Source organism: Rhinolophus sinicus, chromosome 6, assembly GCF_057876585.1.
Source record: "Rhinolophus sinicus isolate RSI-liver-muscle chromosome 6, RSI-T2T, whole genome shotgun sequence".
Taxonomy (NCBI): Eukaryota; Metazoa; Chordata; class Mammalia; order Chiroptera; family Rhinolophidae; genus Rhinolophus; species Rhinolophus sinicus.
Genome location: NC_142506.1, coordinates 56,725,924 through 56,742,971, shown reverse-complemented (window position 1 = coordinate 56,742,971; position 17,048 = coordinate 56,725,924). Strand labels below are relative to the sequence as shown.

At 40.4% G+C, this 17,048-nt stretch overlaps 2 protein-coding genes across 5 annotated transcripts in view; one reads left to right on the top strand and one right to left on the bottom strand.

Moving 5' to 3' along the window:
• Positions 1-7,548, bottom strand: part of TP53BP2 (tumor protein p53 binding protein 2) — a 136,223-nt gene extending 128,675 nt beyond the window's left edge. For 2 of the 4 annotated variants that reach the window (XM_019716049.3, XM_019716050.3), the window contains exons 1-2: positions 7,240-7,539; positions 5,446-5,556 (exon numbers count right to left, since the gene is read on the bottom strand). The gene's annotated coding sequence lies outside the window, so the exon portion shown is untranslated. Of the gene's footprint in view, positions 1-1,891; positions 1,964-5,445; positions 5,557-7,239 lie in introns of all 4 variants that reach the window. The other 2 variants (XM_074316943.2, XM_088799129.1) reach the window with 2 other exon arrangements.
• A 42-nt stretch (positions 7,549-7,590) lies between these two features.
• On the top strand, positions 7,591-15,577 carry DEGS1 (delta 4-desaturase, sphingolipid 1). Its single transcript, XM_019716059.3, has 3 exons — positions 7,591-7,811; positions 12,321-13,063; positions 15,076-15,577. The coding sequence occupies exons 1-3, from the start codon at positions 7,730-7,732 to the stop codon at positions 15,220-15,222; spliced, it is 972 nt and encodes a 323-aa protein (XP_019571618.2). The 5' UTR covers positions 7,591-7,729; the 3' UTR covers positions 15,223-15,577.
• Positions 15,578-17,048: the final 1,471 nt, after the last annotated feature.

Genomic DNA, 17,048 nt, shown 5'->3' with positions numbered 1-17,048 from the left:
TTTATGAACTTTCCTGTGTTAATTCCTGAAACAACTCTTAAAGATGATTCTTCTGTCCAGAAAAAATATCTCAACTTGTTTGTATATATTCCTTTTTGGTTTTGGTGAGTCATTTCCTCAAAGCAAAATTATAGAAGTTGTGAGGAGAATAAAACGAGTGGTGGATGTTTAGGCAAAAAGTATAAATTATGACTGGAAAGGAAATACAAATCAAAGATAAACTTCCCAAAATTCAATAAATTCTTTTCATACAATTACAATCGACTAAATAGTTTTCAATTTTCCCAACTTTCATGTTTTCTGTAAATTTTCTTTTACCCTTTTTCTTTGGATTACACAAAAGTCAGTTTCCTATTAGAATCTGAAGCAGCAGTGTAAATAATGAAATTGGCTCCAGCGATGCAACACCTAAGGTGTGCCCTTCTGCCTTAAGACTAAGGGAAAACCTCTGTCTGTCTTCTCAAAGCTAAATAAAAGAAGAATATTTGGTGGGGAGAGGAAAGAAGGAAGGGCTAAAAATGCTTACTCTTCCTTTGGAGGGTTGGAGCAAGCTTATAAGAAAGTTGGAGCAAGCTTATAAGAAACTCTTTACATAACCAGTTTCTAGAACCCCAGGTTCTATCACAGCTCCCCTCCATTCCCACAGCAGCTGTGAAATGCAGCTTGTGTCATCCTCGTAAGAGGACAATAAAGGAATGAACGTCAAGGGGTTAACACAATACCCAGCACATAGTAAGCCCAGGTAATAAATAATAAATAGTAGTGATATGTGGAGATATAGATATGACACTAAGGCAATAAACAGAGATACAGATTATATGTATATGTTGCATCGACTGCATGTGTTTTCTTAAAGCTTGTGTCTGCTTTAAATACACACACGCACACGCACGCACACACACACGCACGCACACACACACACGCACAAATTGGTCTCCGTGCTTTGAATGTTCCTGTGCTTCATATATATAAAATTTCTTTTTAAACACAGAAACAAACTTGTGTACTCTTACAGGTTTTCTAGCTTCCTGGAGAAATTTATTTTCAATCAATCTTAGTTTTGGCATCTCCCAGAATCCTAGAACAAAAAAAGACCTTGGTGATGATTTAAGGTAACACCTTTTTCCTCACTGGAATACTTGTGATTTGCACAGCCCACACGCCTTGATAATGGCAACTCCGAGTCACTTAAATCTCTCCTAAGGGTCACGGGACTTTTGGCGCTGCGCCACACTGCCTCCTTGAGAGTCACAGGAGAGAAACAGCCTTGAATTGCTCACTTCTCCACCTTGGGCTCAGAGGTCTGATGGAAGGGGGCCTTGGGCTGCACCTGCTAGTCTGAAGAGAGGGGCCTCTTCAGAACTCCTTGCGCCTTAACACATATGTCAGTTTAAGCATGTTTAGTTGTGAGTTCAAGGCCCTCCCCACTGAAAGGATCCCGAAGCAATTCCATTGAATCTGTAGATCAGTTTGAGAGTATTTCCACCTTATAACATTCAATCTTTCAGTCCATGAATATAGAATGTCTTCCTACTTATTTAAGGTCTTCTTAAATTTCTTTCAACAATGTTTTATAGTTTTCAGAGTGTAAGTTTTCACACTTCTTTTATTAACTTAATCCTAAGCATTTTATTCTTTTTGATGCTACCGTATATGAAACTGTTACTTAATTTTCAGATTGTTCATTGCTAGGATAGAAACAAAAGTGATTTTTTTTCCCATTGATCTTGACTCCTGCAGCCTTGCTAAACTCAATTTATTTGTTCTCATGGTTTTGTTTTGTTTCAGTGGGTTCTTTAGGATTTTTGATATACAAGATTGTGTCATCTGTGAATGAAATAATTTTACCTTTTCCACATCAATTTGTATGCCTTTTATTTCATTTGCTTACCTAATTGCCCTGGTTAAATCCTCCTAACATTCATATGGATTCTCAAGGGACCCCTAATAGCCAAAATCAATCCTGCAAAAGAAGAACAAAGCTGGAATACTCACACTTCCTGATTTCAAATCTTACTACAAAGCTACAGTAATCAAAACAGTGTGTATAAAGACAGACATATAGACTAATGAAATACAATAGAAAGTCCAGATATAAACCCTTGCAAAATGGTCAATGATTCTTCACAAGGGTGCAAAGAGCCTTCAATGAGGAAAATAGAGTCTTTTCAACAAATGGTGCTAGGAAATTGTATATCCACATGCAAAAGAACAAAATTGGACCCTTACCTAAGACTATATACAAAAATGAACTCAAAATAGATCCATGACTTAAATATAAGATCTAAAGTTATAAAACTCTTAGGAGAAAACATAAGGCAAAATCTTCATGACTTTAGATTTGGAAATGATTTCTTGGATACGACACCAAAGGCACAAGTACCAAAAGAAAAAAACATACAAATTGGACTTTATAAAAATGAAAAAATTTTGTGGCTCAAAAGACATTATCAACAGAGTTAAAAAGGCCATCCACAGAATGGGAGTAAACATTTGCAAATCATATATCTTCTAAAGGATTAATATCCAGAACATATGAGAATTTCCCAAATTTCTTTCTTTTTTTGACTTTTTATTTCTTTCCATTGTGGTCAGAACAGAAAAAATATTTCACATGACTGCAATCCTTTTAAGTTTTCTGAAGTTTGTTTTATGGCCTAAAATCTGGTGTATTTTAGACAATGTTCCATGTGCACCCGAGAAGAAATGTGTGTTGTGCTGTTTTTGTGTAGAGTGTTCTATTGATATTTTTTTAGGTCTAATGGGTTTATAGTGTTTTCAAGCCTTCTATTCCCTTGTGGATCATCTCTGTAATTGTATTCATTAGTAGAAGTGGGGTATTGATGTCTCCAGCTATTACTGTTGAATTCTCTACTTGTCCCTTCAATTCTATCAGTTGTGCTTCATGTGTTTTGGGGTTCTGTTCTTAGGTGCATATCCTAATAGATTAACCCCTTTATCACACCTAGTAACATTTTCTGTTTGTTTGTTTTAAAGACTATTGTGTCTGATATTAATAAAACTACTCCAGGGCTGGCCCAGTGGCTCAGGCGGTTGGAGCTCCGTGCTCCTAAATCTGAAGGCTGCCGGTTCCATTCCCACACGGGCCAGTGGGCTCTCAACCACAAGGTTGCCAGTTCAATTCCTCGACTCCCGCAAGGGATGGTGGGCAGTGCCCCCTGCAACTAAGATTGAACACGGCACCTTGAGCTGAGCTGCCTCCTGGATGGCTCAGTTGGTTGGAGCGTGTCCTCTCAACCACAAGGTTGCCGGTTCGACTCACACGAGAGATGGTGGGCTGCGCCCCCTGCAACTAGAAACGGCAACTGGATCTGGAGCTGAGCTGCGCCCTCCACGACTAAGACTGAAAGGACAACAACTTGAAGCTGAACGGCACCCTCCACAACTAAGATTGAAAGGACAACAACTTGACTTGGAAAAAAGGCCTGGAAGTGCACACTGTTCCCCAATAAAGTCCTGTTCCCCTTCCCCAATAAAAAAAATAAATTAAATAAATAAATAAATAAAATAAAACTACTCCAGCTTTCTTATTGTCACTGTTTATATGACATATATTTTCCCATTCTTTTATTTTCAACTTATATGTATTTCTGAATCTGAAGTGTGTCTAAAGTCACCATATAGTTGCATCTTACTTTTTAAAAATCTAGTCTGTCAATCTGCCTTTTGATTGAATTGTTAATTCATTCACATTTAATGTTATTTCTGATCTAGTTACATTTACATTTGCTATTTTATTTTTGTTTTCTGTATGTCTCTGGTCTTTTTATGCCCTCTAATCCTTTCCTATTGCTTTCTTTTTCATTAACTGAATATTTTCTTGTGTAACATTTTAACTCCTTTAATTATTTTTTTTCATTTTATGTTTTTGTTATGTTCACAGTGGTTGCTCTAGGGCTTACCATATACATATTAACTTAGAATATTTCAAGTTTATTCTAATTCTAGATTTATTTCCTTTTCCTCTGTTGTGTGCTATTATTGTTCATTACATCTATATATATTACAAATCCAAAATACACTGTTATGACTCCTATTTTATGTAATTTTATGCCTGGTAAAGAAACTGAAAGAAGAGAAAGCATATGCAGAGTTTGTTATACTGTCTTTCTTATTTAACATTTCTAGTTCTCTTAATTTGTTTCTGTAGATTTGAGTTACCATCTGGTGTCATTCCCTTACTCCAAGGCAGCTTTGCTCCCATCACATCTTTTGTGCTGTTACTGTTGAATATTTTACATTTCTACATGCTATTGTCCCAACAATACAAGTTCTTATCACAAGGAAAAAAGTTCTGTAACTATGTATGTGACAGATATTAAATAGACTTATCTTGCAATGTATACAAATCATGCTGTACACCTGAAACTAATATATGTATGTCAATTATACTTCAATAAAAAAATACAAAAGATTTTCGTACGTTGATTTTCCATCTAGCACCCTTTCTAAATTCTCTTATTTTATTCTAATAATTTGATTGGTTTTCCTATAGATATTGCCATTCGATATTGAATTGTATGAAACTTATTTCTGCTTCATTTGAGATGATCATATAATTTCCTCCTTTAACCTGCTTTTCTACCAATCTTGCATTCCAGTTAAGTTGAGTGGCAGCCAGGAAAAGGGCATCATATCCTAGCTTTCATGGTATAACCAGAGAGACTGAAATCTCACAGCGAGGCCCCAGTTTCCACAAGATGCTTAGAAAGATTAGATTAGATTAGATTAGACATTTAAGGGAAGTGTCCAAATTGATGGGCCTGAGGACAAACCCACAGAATCCTGTACAACCAACCCCTCAGGGATGAGGAAATCAGCTGAGAGATACCACCATCCCTTCAAAAAAGTGAAGTCCAGAAGCATGGAGGAGGCTGCGGCTGGAAGAAACTTGGAGTTCAGGGGAGATGATGCCCTCAAACTGGGCCACAACAGATAGATTGAGTGAGACCAGCAGAGCAGACGATGGGACAGGCAAGGTACAGCACTGCCCTCACCACACTGTTGGCCTTAATTATAGACGAATGCGGAAACGGTTCTGTTAATTTATATGTACTGGTTTTCTAATTAAACAACATTCTAAAATAAGGAAGAAAAGATGTTTATTGGCAATTAACTACTGACTGGAAGAGCTGTCTTTTATTTGGTGTTAAGGACTAGATGATATAAAGTTGTTATTATTATGATTAAGGTTCATTGGAAGTGAATAAAGAATGTCTTCTGTAATTACTCTTCTACGAATTGAAGTTAGTAAACGCACCCACGGGCTGCGTTTTCAATACCATTATTAGATCTCAACTGTATCATTACCAAAATAGGCTTAAAAATGAATTCCCCATTCAAAAACGAAACAAATGGAAAATGAAAAAAATCTACATGGAAGGACACCTTGATTTCAAAAGTGTAATCTGAAAATTACCTCACCTGAAATTTCCTAATGTCATCAGGAACTACTGGAACTCACCACAGCTTTTCACAGCAGACTGGATAGAGTCTTTCTAGAAGAACTGGTATGATTGCTTGAAGACAAATCACCTGGCAAGAGCAAGAAAAGATATGAAAGTTAGATAACACATTAAGAACTTTTAAAAGTCCAAACCAAAGAAACATGCCTATGTGTAATTAAAATATTTGTCAATCCCCACAACAATGCTAGAGCCGAATTCTTTTCCTTTTTTTAGAATGTCAAACTCCACATTCCATTCAAATGTAAAAGGTAAAAAAAAAAGGGGTGGGGGTTTAATGAAAACACTCCCTCCCAACTTTTTCCCTTCGACTCCCATTTACTCTCCTACAATATAATCATTTCTTGGGTGTCTTTCTAAACATATTTTATGCATATCCAAGGACACATATATGTGTACTATACATACACTCTCCCCCCCATACCTGGTGTTTTGCATTTAATAGTACAACTTGGAGACCAATTCATATTAACACATTAAGAACTTCTTCATTCTTTTGACTGATGGTATAGTATAACACTGTATGGTTAATTGCACATACAGTTGGCCCTTCATATCCACGGGGTCTGCCTCCGTGGTTTCAACCAACTGAAGATTTAAAATATTTGGAAGAAAATTATGTTGTTGCATAATTTTATGCACACGCATAGTACATGACATGTGCTATATAGTTAGACCTACGATGGTTGCGTCTGTACTGAACATATACAGACTTACATTTCTTGTCATTATTCCCTAAACAATACAGTTTAACAATTATTTACATAGCATTGTATTAGCTATTATAAGTAATCTAGGGATGAGTTCATGTATATGGGAGGATGTGTGTAGGTTACATGCACACTGTACCATTTTATATAAGGGACTTGAGTATCCAGTATCCAAGGGGGTCTGCAACCAATCACCCACAGATACTGAGGATAACTGGACCATATATATTCGTTTGTTTTTAGTTTAGTGAGGTCCCCCCCATGACTCTCTAAAAGATACGGACTTTAAAAAAAAAAAACTATAACCATAGTATAATACTATTATCACACTAAAGCCATTAATAATTTAATATTGCCACATATCCAAACGATATTTAAATGATCTATCAATTTTTTTAAAACTGTGATCATCTGAATCAGAATCAAAATAAGGTCAATACATTGCAATTGTGTGGTATATCAATGAAGCCCCTTTTAATCTATAGGTTCCCGTTTTTCCCCTCGCACTATTAAAGAACCTGTAGTTTCCCCGTCATGATCTTGCTGATTGCATCTGTTTAACATTCTCCCCTGCCCTGTTTTCTATACATTAGCAGTTGGATCTAGGAGCTTGATTAGATGTGTGTGTGTGTGTGTGTGTGTGTGTGTGTGTGTGTGTGTGTGGTGTGTTCTTTCATGGGGCACACAGACCATGTCTGGCTATCTTCCTTTTTGTCAAAGTTTCTTTTTTAATGGGGAAGTGGTCACCAATTTTGAAACAAAATGTCCTCTCAGGAAGAGGTTGTCGTTCAGATGCCTTTGCGACCGATGCAAGGTGGGGTGAGCATCTCGGAAGAGAAATGGCCCCACTAGACTCATTCAGGCAAAACGAATTCCTTATCATGTTTCCCTCGCCACCATAGTGTTTTCCTTGTTCTTCAACAGTTTCAATTGCCACACACTCCGCATATTTGGCTGAGGTATTATTTCCAGGAGGCAGCCACAATAATGGCTCAGTGAACTATTTGCTTTTCAAAAGTAAACTTGGGCTGGTTGCCACTTACTAATAAGCAAGGATCCTCGTGACCGAGCGCCAGCCTTCCCGGAAGCGCTAAAGCGGAGCCTCATTTAACTTGCGCCCTTTCCTTCCTCTTTCACCTTTTCCCGGGCTCGGGTGCGGGCACCGGGCGGGCCAGGCCACAGGGAGCCGGGACTCGCAGGCACTCGGCTTCCCAGCTGGTGGCCCAGTCACAGAACTCAGAGCCCCGAGTCACCGAGCGGCGGAACCCCAGCGGCGGCCGGGGTCCCGGGGGCGCCGCGCACCACCGACCAGCCGCGGCCCGCAGGGTCACGCACCTCGCGGGCCGGCGGGGGGCGGGGCCGGGGCGGGGCCTAGAGACTCCGCCCCGACCTCCGTCAGCTCCTCCACTCCGCCTGCCGCCGGCTGACAAGAGCCGGGCCGCCGCCGCCGCCGCCGCCTCGGAGGAACCGGGCTGGGAGCGAGAGCCGGGAGCGGGTGTGCAAGCCGCCGCCGCCGCCGCCGCCGCCGCCGCCATGGGGAACCGCGTTTCGCGGGAAGACTTCGAGTGGGTGTACACCGACCAGCCCCACGCCGATCGGCGCCGGGAGATCCTGGGTGAGGTCCGGCTCCGCGCCCCGTTATGTGCGTGCGCGGCCTCCCGCCGCCGGGGCGCGCTCTCCCCGTGCGGGCCCTGCGCGCCCGTGGAAGCCCCAGGCCCGTTACGAGCCGGCTCTTTGCGCGTCCCGCCGCCTCCCGGCTGCCGCGGAAAGGCCGGCGGGGCCTGAGCTGCCGAGCTCGGCAATCCTGGGCTTGGGTCTGGGGGGGAAGGAAGGGTCCCCGCGCGCCCGCTTCGCCGCGCGGCTCTGGCCCTTCCTCGGGGAGGCGCAGGCGTCCGGTGGGGGTGAGGGTTTGCGGAGAGCCTGATCCCCTCGCTAGGCCACCGTTGGGTGGATCCTGTCGCTTGGAGATCCCCGTGCCCCCCCGGTGGGCGCTGTTCTCTTTTTCTCCTCCCTCTTTCCCCTAATGGGCGCGGGCGACGCCAGACTGCGAGCGCATGCGAGGCAAGGCGTGGTCCTGGAGCATCGGAGCTCACGCCAGCAAGGCTTACGTTGGCAGATGCCCGCCCTCCACCCGGGCGAGAGCGGCCGCCGCAGTGGCCCTGGGTCACTCCTGTGATCCCCGGCACCTCTCGGATGGCACTAGTCCCGGTGTGCTCACGCGGGTTGTCCCATTGATCCTCACAAGCCTGGGACGCAGGGAGGGCCGATTCATACGAATTTTTCATCCACCCCGGTTTTGTGGATGAAAAGACTGAAGTATGGAAGTCTTGCCAAGATTAGCCTGCTGGTCCCCTGGCTGCTAATTTAGGGTCCTTTACACCAGGCTAACTAGGCCTTAGTCACCTCTCCAGAGGTGTAAGGCACTGAGCTATTTGGAGCCTCTGTAGTCTATGGAGAATTGGCTTCTCTCTCCCAGGTTACTCTTAATGATATGGTAGGCATTGCGTTGTGTGTTATACAAACATTACCCAATTTAATCCTCCCAACAACTAGGTCGATGTTATCGCTATTTTAAAAATGAGCTAAGAGTTAATAAGTAAATGTTAGAGGGGGATTCTAGTCTGGATTAGATTACCTCCACAGCAAATGCTTTTAACCTCTGCTATTGCTTCAAAAATCAGGAAACTAATTGGTGGTAAATTGAAGAGGAATTCTTTCTCATACACAGTATTTTCCGTTTTTCTTCTCAGCGTCCATTTGCCCAGTGAAAACAAAAGGCAAGCCCCTGATTTTTGCTGGAGGGATCTAAAGTGAGAAATTTCATGTTTTTATAAAAAAGAGTTACTGGATCCCGTTGAAATGGATTTTTAAAAATTGAATTGGTGAATTGGGAGCTTGAACCTTTACAGTTGCTATTAAGCATAGCCTTTTAAGAGACTTCGGTTCTTGGATGCTTTCTATTTTTAATTAAAAGGTGTATTTTGCAAATCACACATTTTGTACCTATACCTGATAAACATGTTGCATATGAATAATCAGGTGTCCACCTATAAAAATGAACTCCTGAATGCTGGATCTTAGCTATCTAATATTCAGAGAATCATGGAGTAAAAAGGTGCTCATTGGTGCATATTTCAACACGGAGCTTCCCCCCACACACACAAATTTATCACAGAACCATTTCAGTTGGAAAGTTCGAAGGACTCCATATTTTTCAATGAAAATGTAATCATTTTCCCAGGTGTAAATGCTGCTCAGTGTTCCATGTCAGGGGTGGAGATGGAGTATCAGGAAAGAGAAGAATCTGGAGATTTGTTTAAATTATATGTAAATGATAAGAGGTATTTCTGAAATTTGTCAGGTTTTTAGGGGAGAGTCATGAGAAAGCATCAATATGTTGTTTAACAACCAACATCTGTACATTAAATTTAGCGTTATATTAAAAGGCATCCATTTGAAATTAATGAAGGCTTGGGATTAGACCATTATTTGTGAGTCAAATAACAAATCACAAGCAATGTTCCTTATACTGCTATACTTCCACAGGGAAATAGTATTTTTAACAGCTTTATTAAGATATAATTCACAAACTACAAAATCCACCCATTTAAAGTGTGCAATTCAGTGTTTTTTAGTGTATTCACAGAGTTGTGCAACCATCACTACCATCTAATTTTTAGAACATTTTGTCACTCCCAAAAGGAAACCCTATACTTTGAGCAGTCCTATGTTCCCCATTCCCACCTCCCAGTCCCAGGCAACCACTAATCTACTTTCTGCTTCCATAGATTTGCCTATTCTGGATATTTCTTACAAATGAAATCGTACAATACTTGGTGTTTTGTGACTGACGTCTTTCACTTAGCCTGTTTTCAAGGTTCATCCATACTGTAGTGTGTATCAGTCCTCCATTCTGTTTTGTGGCCGAATAATATTCCACTGTATGGACAAGCCATATTTCATGTATCCATTCATCATGTGGTAGGCTTTGGGTTGTTTTCACCTTTGACTATTATGAACAATGCTGCTGTGACAATTCACATACAAGGTACTGTATGGCTGTACGTTTTCATTTCTCTTGGATTAGCTACCAAGAAGTGGAATTGCTGGGTTCTTACTAACTCGATGCTTGACATTTTGAGGAACTGCCAAACTGTTTTCTAAACCAGCTGCACCATTTCACATGGTCACCAGCATTGTGTACGTTTCTCCACATCCTCGTTATTACTTGTCTTTTTTATTACTGCCATTCTACTAGTGGGTGTGAAGTGGTATTGCATTTTGGTTTCAGTTTACATTTTCCTCATGACTGCCGTGTTTCCCCGAAAATTTAGAGCTAGACAATCAGCTCTAATGCATCTTTTGGAGCAAAAATTAATATATAACCTGGTCTTATTTTACTATAAGACCGGGTAATATAATACCAGGTCTTATATTAATTTTTGCTCCAAAAGACGCATTAGAGCTGATTGTCCGGGTAGGTCTTATTTTCCGGGAAACATGGTAATAATGTTGAATATTTCATGTGCTTATTGGCATCTGTATAGCTGCTTTGGAGAAATGTCTATTCAGATTCTTTGCAACTGGATTATTAATTGTAAGAGTTTGAGTTCTTTATGTATTTCAGAAACAAGTCACTTCTGAGATATATGATTTGCAAACACTTCTTCCCATTCTGTGGGTTGTCGTTTCACTTTCTTCATGATATCATTCACAACATAAAAGTTTTTATTTATTTTTTTGTCCTTATGTTTTTGGTATAGTAGCTAAGAAACCCCATAAATATTACAAAGATTTACTTCCGTTTTCTTGTGAGTTGTATAGTTTTCTTGTGTCATATTTAGGCCTATGATCCATTTTGAGTTAATTTTTTGAGTATGGTGTCAGGGGAGAGGTCCAACTTTATTTTTTTGTGGGGATAACGAGTTGTTTCAGCACCATTTTTTGAAAAGACTATTCTTTCCCCCACTTAATTATATTGGCACTCTTGTAGTATTGATTTGTATATATTACATACAGCTTTGCAAAATTTTGGTACAGAATTACTTGGAGCAAGTTGATTTGTCTGTCTGAAAGAACTGTGCATATGCATAAGTTTCATGATTTTAGAGTACCTACAAATTGTGTAGTATCTTCTATCCTTTGTCAGATGTGTCAGTTTAATCAAGTTTTATGTAATGTAAAAATGCTGGAGTGCTTTCTAAACAGAAGTAACACATATTTTAATACAAAAGAATTATTACTTATCCACAAATAAACTGAACAGTTATTGTATCGTTGGAGAATTGCTCCTAAAATGCTTATATTTTAATGAATGCCTTATTTGAACCTTTCATTTACATCAGGAAAATTAGTCTTAGTCTAATTCACTTTTAGGCGTGTGGGATTACTTTTTTTGGTCTATTGCCTATAAAATTATTAATATTGGATAAAATGAACTAATACAAAGGTTTAGAGGTTAGGAAGTGGAGACAGGAAAAGGGGAAGGAAAGAATCCTTGAACTAACCCTACCCTAATTTCCTTTATATATAAAACTGGATTTAAGTAACTTCCTGTTTTACAGTTTAAGCTTTTATTTCATTCTTCATTTCACATTTAGAGAAAAGAGACTGAAGCTGCTCTGTTCCTTTCTTTATCTTTTCAAGAACATTCTGAATGACCTGTCCTTCTTCAGAACTTTTGCCTTCCTGGGCCGACATACTTGAGAACACATATGTAAAACCAAAGACATTCATTATCTCTGGGAGGGTAGGAGCCACAGAAGAATCTGTCTTTGCTCTTAGGGGACACTTGCCTAACTAAGTGTGTGATATATTCTGTCAAATACATACAACGGATTTACCGCACTTTGCTATCTTTCTGTTAACTTGGAGAGTCTACATTTTGAGACTAATTTTTCTTCCATAAATTCTTAATTTGTTGTGACGTCGTATTTTAGTAACCTTATTAGAATGTACTCTTTCCCGAGGAGATGAAGTCTTTAATAGAGTGCATATAATGGTGTAGAAAACGAAAAAAATAAACAATGTGTTAATTTAATTGGCGTTGATTTAATTATGATTGTAGAACAACTGTAGTGTTCTCGGTTCCTGATTTTTTTTGTTTGCTTTTTTTTCTTTACAGCAAAGTATCCAGAGATAAAATCCTTGATGAAACCAGATCCCAACTTGATATGGATTGTCATTATGATGGTTCTCACACAGTTGCTTGCATTCTACTTAGTAAAGGATTTGGACTGGAAATGGGTCATATTTTGGGCGTATGCCTTTGGCAGCTGTATTAACCATTCCATGACTTTGGCCATTCACGAAGTTTCCCACAATAGTGCCTTCGGCCACTCCAAAGCCATGTGGAATCGCTGGTTTGGAATGTTTGCTAATCTTCCTATTGGTGTTCCCTATTCAATTTCCTTTAAGAGATATCACATGGATCATCACCGCTACCTTGGAGGTGACGGCATCGATGTGGATATTCCAACTGATTTTGAAGGCTGGTTCTTCTGTACGACTTCCAGAAAGTTTATATGGGTTATTCTTCAGCCTCTCTTTTACGCTTTCCGACCTCTATTCATTAACCCCAAACCAATTACTTACCTGGAAATTATCAATACTGTGGTCCAGTTGATGTTTGATGTTGTCATCTACTATGTTTTGGGAATTAAATCTTTAGTCTACATGTTGGCAGCTTCCTTACTTGGTCTAGGTTTGCACCCGATTTCTGGACATTTTATAGCGGAACATTACATGTTCTTAAAGGGACATGAAACTTACTCGTATTATGGACCTCTGAATTGGCTCACCTTCAATGTGGGGTACCATAATGAGCACCACGACTTCCCCAACATTCCCGGAAAAAACCTTCCTCTGGTAAGTAAAGGACTTCGTACAGATTCTAATTTCTGATGCTTCTAATGGTCAAAGTTCGTCTTGACTTGCTCATTTTAAAAGGAATCTAGTATATTTTGTAGGCTGTTCATAAAAAACAAACAAACAAAAAAAAACCACAAGTGTAAGTCTTGAGTCTACCCGCCAAATTTTACAGAGTTTACTCTCCTGGGTCCCTAAGCCTAGTGATCTCCCTGAGGGTTCAGAACTGTAGAGGAATGTGCAAAGTCGGCTGACTTGTCAGGTAATTCAGAAATGGAAAATGAAACCACTGTGTGGAGGAAGCAGACGTTCCCATGAGCTTCTGCACTGTTGATCTGCAAAGGCTTCACTAAGAGCAAAGGCTTCACTAAGATCGTGGTGTTGCTTTGTTGTGGAAGTCAGATGCCTGCATAACCGATTTGCAAAATAAAGGAATTCAGATTCCCTACTGTCAGCTTCCTGCAGGCAGGGACCATCTGTTTTCCTCACAGTAGACTTTTAGTATATTGTTAAATGAAAGAAATTCTGACCCTCATCCTTTCATCCCCTTCAAAAGGACCACTTTTCTAACTTCAGTTATCTTTCTGATCAATTCGCTTATTAGACTTCCCATCCTCAAAATGGGTATTTTTACAGTTTTATTATCAAAAATGTTTCCATAATTCTAAAAAAGTATGTATGTATGAAATGTTAGGTTTTCTTGATTTTTTTTTTTTAAGTTATAAGGGAACCATACACATCTTATGGATTTTTTTAAAAGAGGTTATAGAGAAAGCTGGTTGCCCTATGAACAAAAGAATCTTTTTCACAATGTTTTCCTCAATAGTCATATTGCAATAGTTACATTGCATCTGACTATCACATAGTTAATAGGTTTTTTAAACAGCTTTATTGAGATATAACTCCTTGATGTGTATTCCTTGATAGGAAAAGCAGGAAAGAGGACTAGAGAGGTCTGAGGATGTTTGCTGGTTTGGCTAAGGAGTAAGGAGACAGCAAATGGAGCGGGAAATGAAGATTTGACTCAAAATGTTTATTCAGGGTCTAAACTGGCCCTGTCATTTTCCTTTTTCAGAAGGATGGTGTCTCCTGGTCTAGCTGTTAAGATAAATTGGTTGCCACTGGCTTTGACATAAATTCAGTGTGGGTTAGGATGCAGATTTGTATGTGGGTGGTCTGTAGGTCATCCTTACTCATGAAAGAATTTTAGGATGTTTTGAAGGACGGTGATCAAATGTGTTACATCACTCTGTTTTTCTGACTGCCTGAGAACACGCATGAGGAAATCTCTGGCTTAATTGTTCCTTGAGAAGGCTATGTTAATCTGCTTCTCCACAACCAGAAAATATAATGACGTTTCCCAAACTGAAGGATGAATTTGAAAGTCAACATTCTTTGTTTTTGTTGCTGTCTCTTTTACCATCTCGGATTCTGCCTTTTGTTTTCCTTTGGGATTTATGAAAATCGGTTTTGTCCATTTTGATGAAGCTATAGAACCATTATTACTACTCAGCACTAATTAGTTGTGCTTCCCAGTCACACTGGCAATCGTCATTTTTAAAAGGCATTTTCCACTTGGGATGGCAGAATTGCACTTAATAGGTACTTAATTTCTAATTGGCATTTCTAATTACAATAATGTAATAGTATTTGCAGGTTCCTTAATGGCGGGAGTCAGGTGTTACCTTTATATCCTATAATGCCAGCCATGCTGTATGTGCTTGAAAACTAGCAAGTTGATTGGATTGCATGTATTTGTCGTTAAAGATTCCAAAGGCCAAATTTCACAAATAAACCAGGTATGCTGTCCCTGAGAGCTTGATAGAAAGAGTCAGTAATCCCAGGGGGTCAAGTATATTTTACTGTTGAAGTACAAACTGCTTGTTTAGAATTCCCCGAGGCTGCTTCATTTGTTTGTTTGTTTGTTTGTTGGAGCAATTAGGAGGGAGAAAGGTCTCATGGTTTCTCTTAGTGCCCTCATTACTCATCTTGCTGGGTTTTTTCCCTTCTAGGTGAGGAAAATAGCAGCTGAGTACTATGACAACCTCCCCCACTACAATTCCTGGATAAAAGTACTGTATGATTTTGTGACGGATGATACAATCAGTCCCTACTCGAGAGTGAAGAGGCATCAAAAAGGCAAGGTGGAACTGGAGTAAGTCATCACAGCCAAAGGAATTCCTCTGTGAAACTCACAGCAGCTGATAAGGTGGAAGTTTTGCATTATTCAACTAAGACTACGCTCACACAATTGGGAAGTATGGTCCCCACGGCCTCGAGAAGCTCATCTGGCTTCAGCCAGACTGTCCATGCCGTGTTCAGCTTTACTCACAGGAAACGTGTTTGTTGTGTCTGCATTGTTGAGGATGTTTTCACTGACGTCTGACATTTTGTAAGCATATCATAAAAAGAGCTTTTACAAAGCTATTTCTCATATGTTATTTTCACTAGTTTTACTTTATTAAAACAGCTAATAACCTGAGCAGTTAATCCCAATAAATAGTATTTATCACATTTTTGTACTTTACTGTCTTTCTATGTTAACCAGGGTGTTGGCATGAGCTTACTTTAAAATTTCACCAGAAAAAGAACAGAAAGGGAAAAAAAAAAGGCCTGGAAATATCTTTCACTGCAAGCTGAATTACTCATTTTTAATTTTTACTGTTGTACACAGGACCTAAATTACACAGTGCTGAATCCTGCACAGCCTTCTTCATAAATAAAGTACTTATTGACTTGAATCGTGTCCAACATTCCACTTCCTTTTTCAGATGCACTGACTCGTATTAGAAGCAGCTCAGCTGACAGAGTTTCATGTCATTTAATTGCAGTGGAAACTGGCTGTGGTCTGATGGTAGATAGTTGGTCTCAAGTAGCCAGTATCAGTTAGGCTGGCAGTCCTGGTGACCCGAAGTGTGTCACCTCGGTAAATTTTGTGTAATATGGTGAACGACTTTCAAAATAGTACATGGTATCAAAAGAATCAAGACAATTTGAGTCTACAAACCCCAGCCCTCAGGTGTCCTCGATCCGCGCTGTTATAAAATCCCTATTTGTATAATTCCCAGCTATCCTGGGGTTCCCCTGCTGAGGGGGAAGAGCAGAACCCTGTCCTTGGAAGGCCTCGAAGACCTTTGCAGCCCTCGCTTCCCCTGCAAAGGACTGTGCTTTCCCCTCCTGAGCCTCTTACCTGGGAAAACCCCTAGTATCTTTGAACTACTGCTTAAAACACCATTGCTTTAAAGTTTAGAGTTCACAGAACCAACTCTACAGTTCAGATACACTGGGTTAGTCGGTCAAAAAGCATCTGAAACATTCCCGTGGATTCGATGCTAAACATGAAAGAGCTTGTGTGCCCTCACCAAGCCCTCCACGGCTCTTGCCTGTAGGACTCCAGCCAGTGGTAACAACTGCCAGGCAAATGCTGAAACTAACTCCTAAATCTCCCTCAGCTCAGCCCTCTGAATGCTATTACCTGCTGGACACCGAGGACGAGGGTGTTATCCATCCCGAACCTGCTGTGTCTTACCTCTGCATGCCTTGGCGGAGGTTCCAGCCTCCCAGCAGGTCTCCTAACCCGTCTAGCTCCCATTTGTGAACTCAGTCCATTCTTGCCGCCACTGGCAGTGACTTTTCCAAAGAGACACCCAGGAATCAAGGCTGTAGGAAGGCTGGGTCCAGAGCCTTTAAAGCCCAAAGACAGGTCCCGAGAAGTCTTTTGGTGACTCTACATGCATTCTCCCTTCTGCCTACATCTCCTTCCCATTTCTGGTCTGGTGACCTCTGAGGCTCACACCAGCCTTCTGTGGCCCATCCCCACACCCCAGGTCAAGTGCCACTTTTTTGGATTCCCGGGCCAGTGATTACCTCATTCGTGGCCCCACATATTACTTGGAAGTACACACAGTTTGTTTCCCTCTGAGACTACCTGCTTAAGGGCAGAAAGATCTTTTCTTTCTCCGTTCTCCAAAGCTGGCAGGGTCAG

What these genes read in the sequence shown, in the direction of transcription:
- DEGS1 (XM_019716059.3), top strand. Translation starts at nt 7,730, where the DNA reads ATGGGGAACCGCGTTTCGCGGGAAGACTTCGAGTGGGTGTACACCGAC. An exon ending in TCGGCGCCGGGAGATCCTGG is followed by an intron (nt 7,812 to 12,320) that starts GTGAGGTCCGGC and finishes TTTTCTTTACAG; the next exon opens with CAAAGTATCCAGAGATAAAA. An exon ending in CCGGAAAAAACCTTCCTCTG is followed by an intron (nt 13,064 to 15,075) that starts GTAAGTAAAGGA and finishes TTTCCCTTCTAG; the next exon opens with GTGAGGAAAATAGCAGCTGA.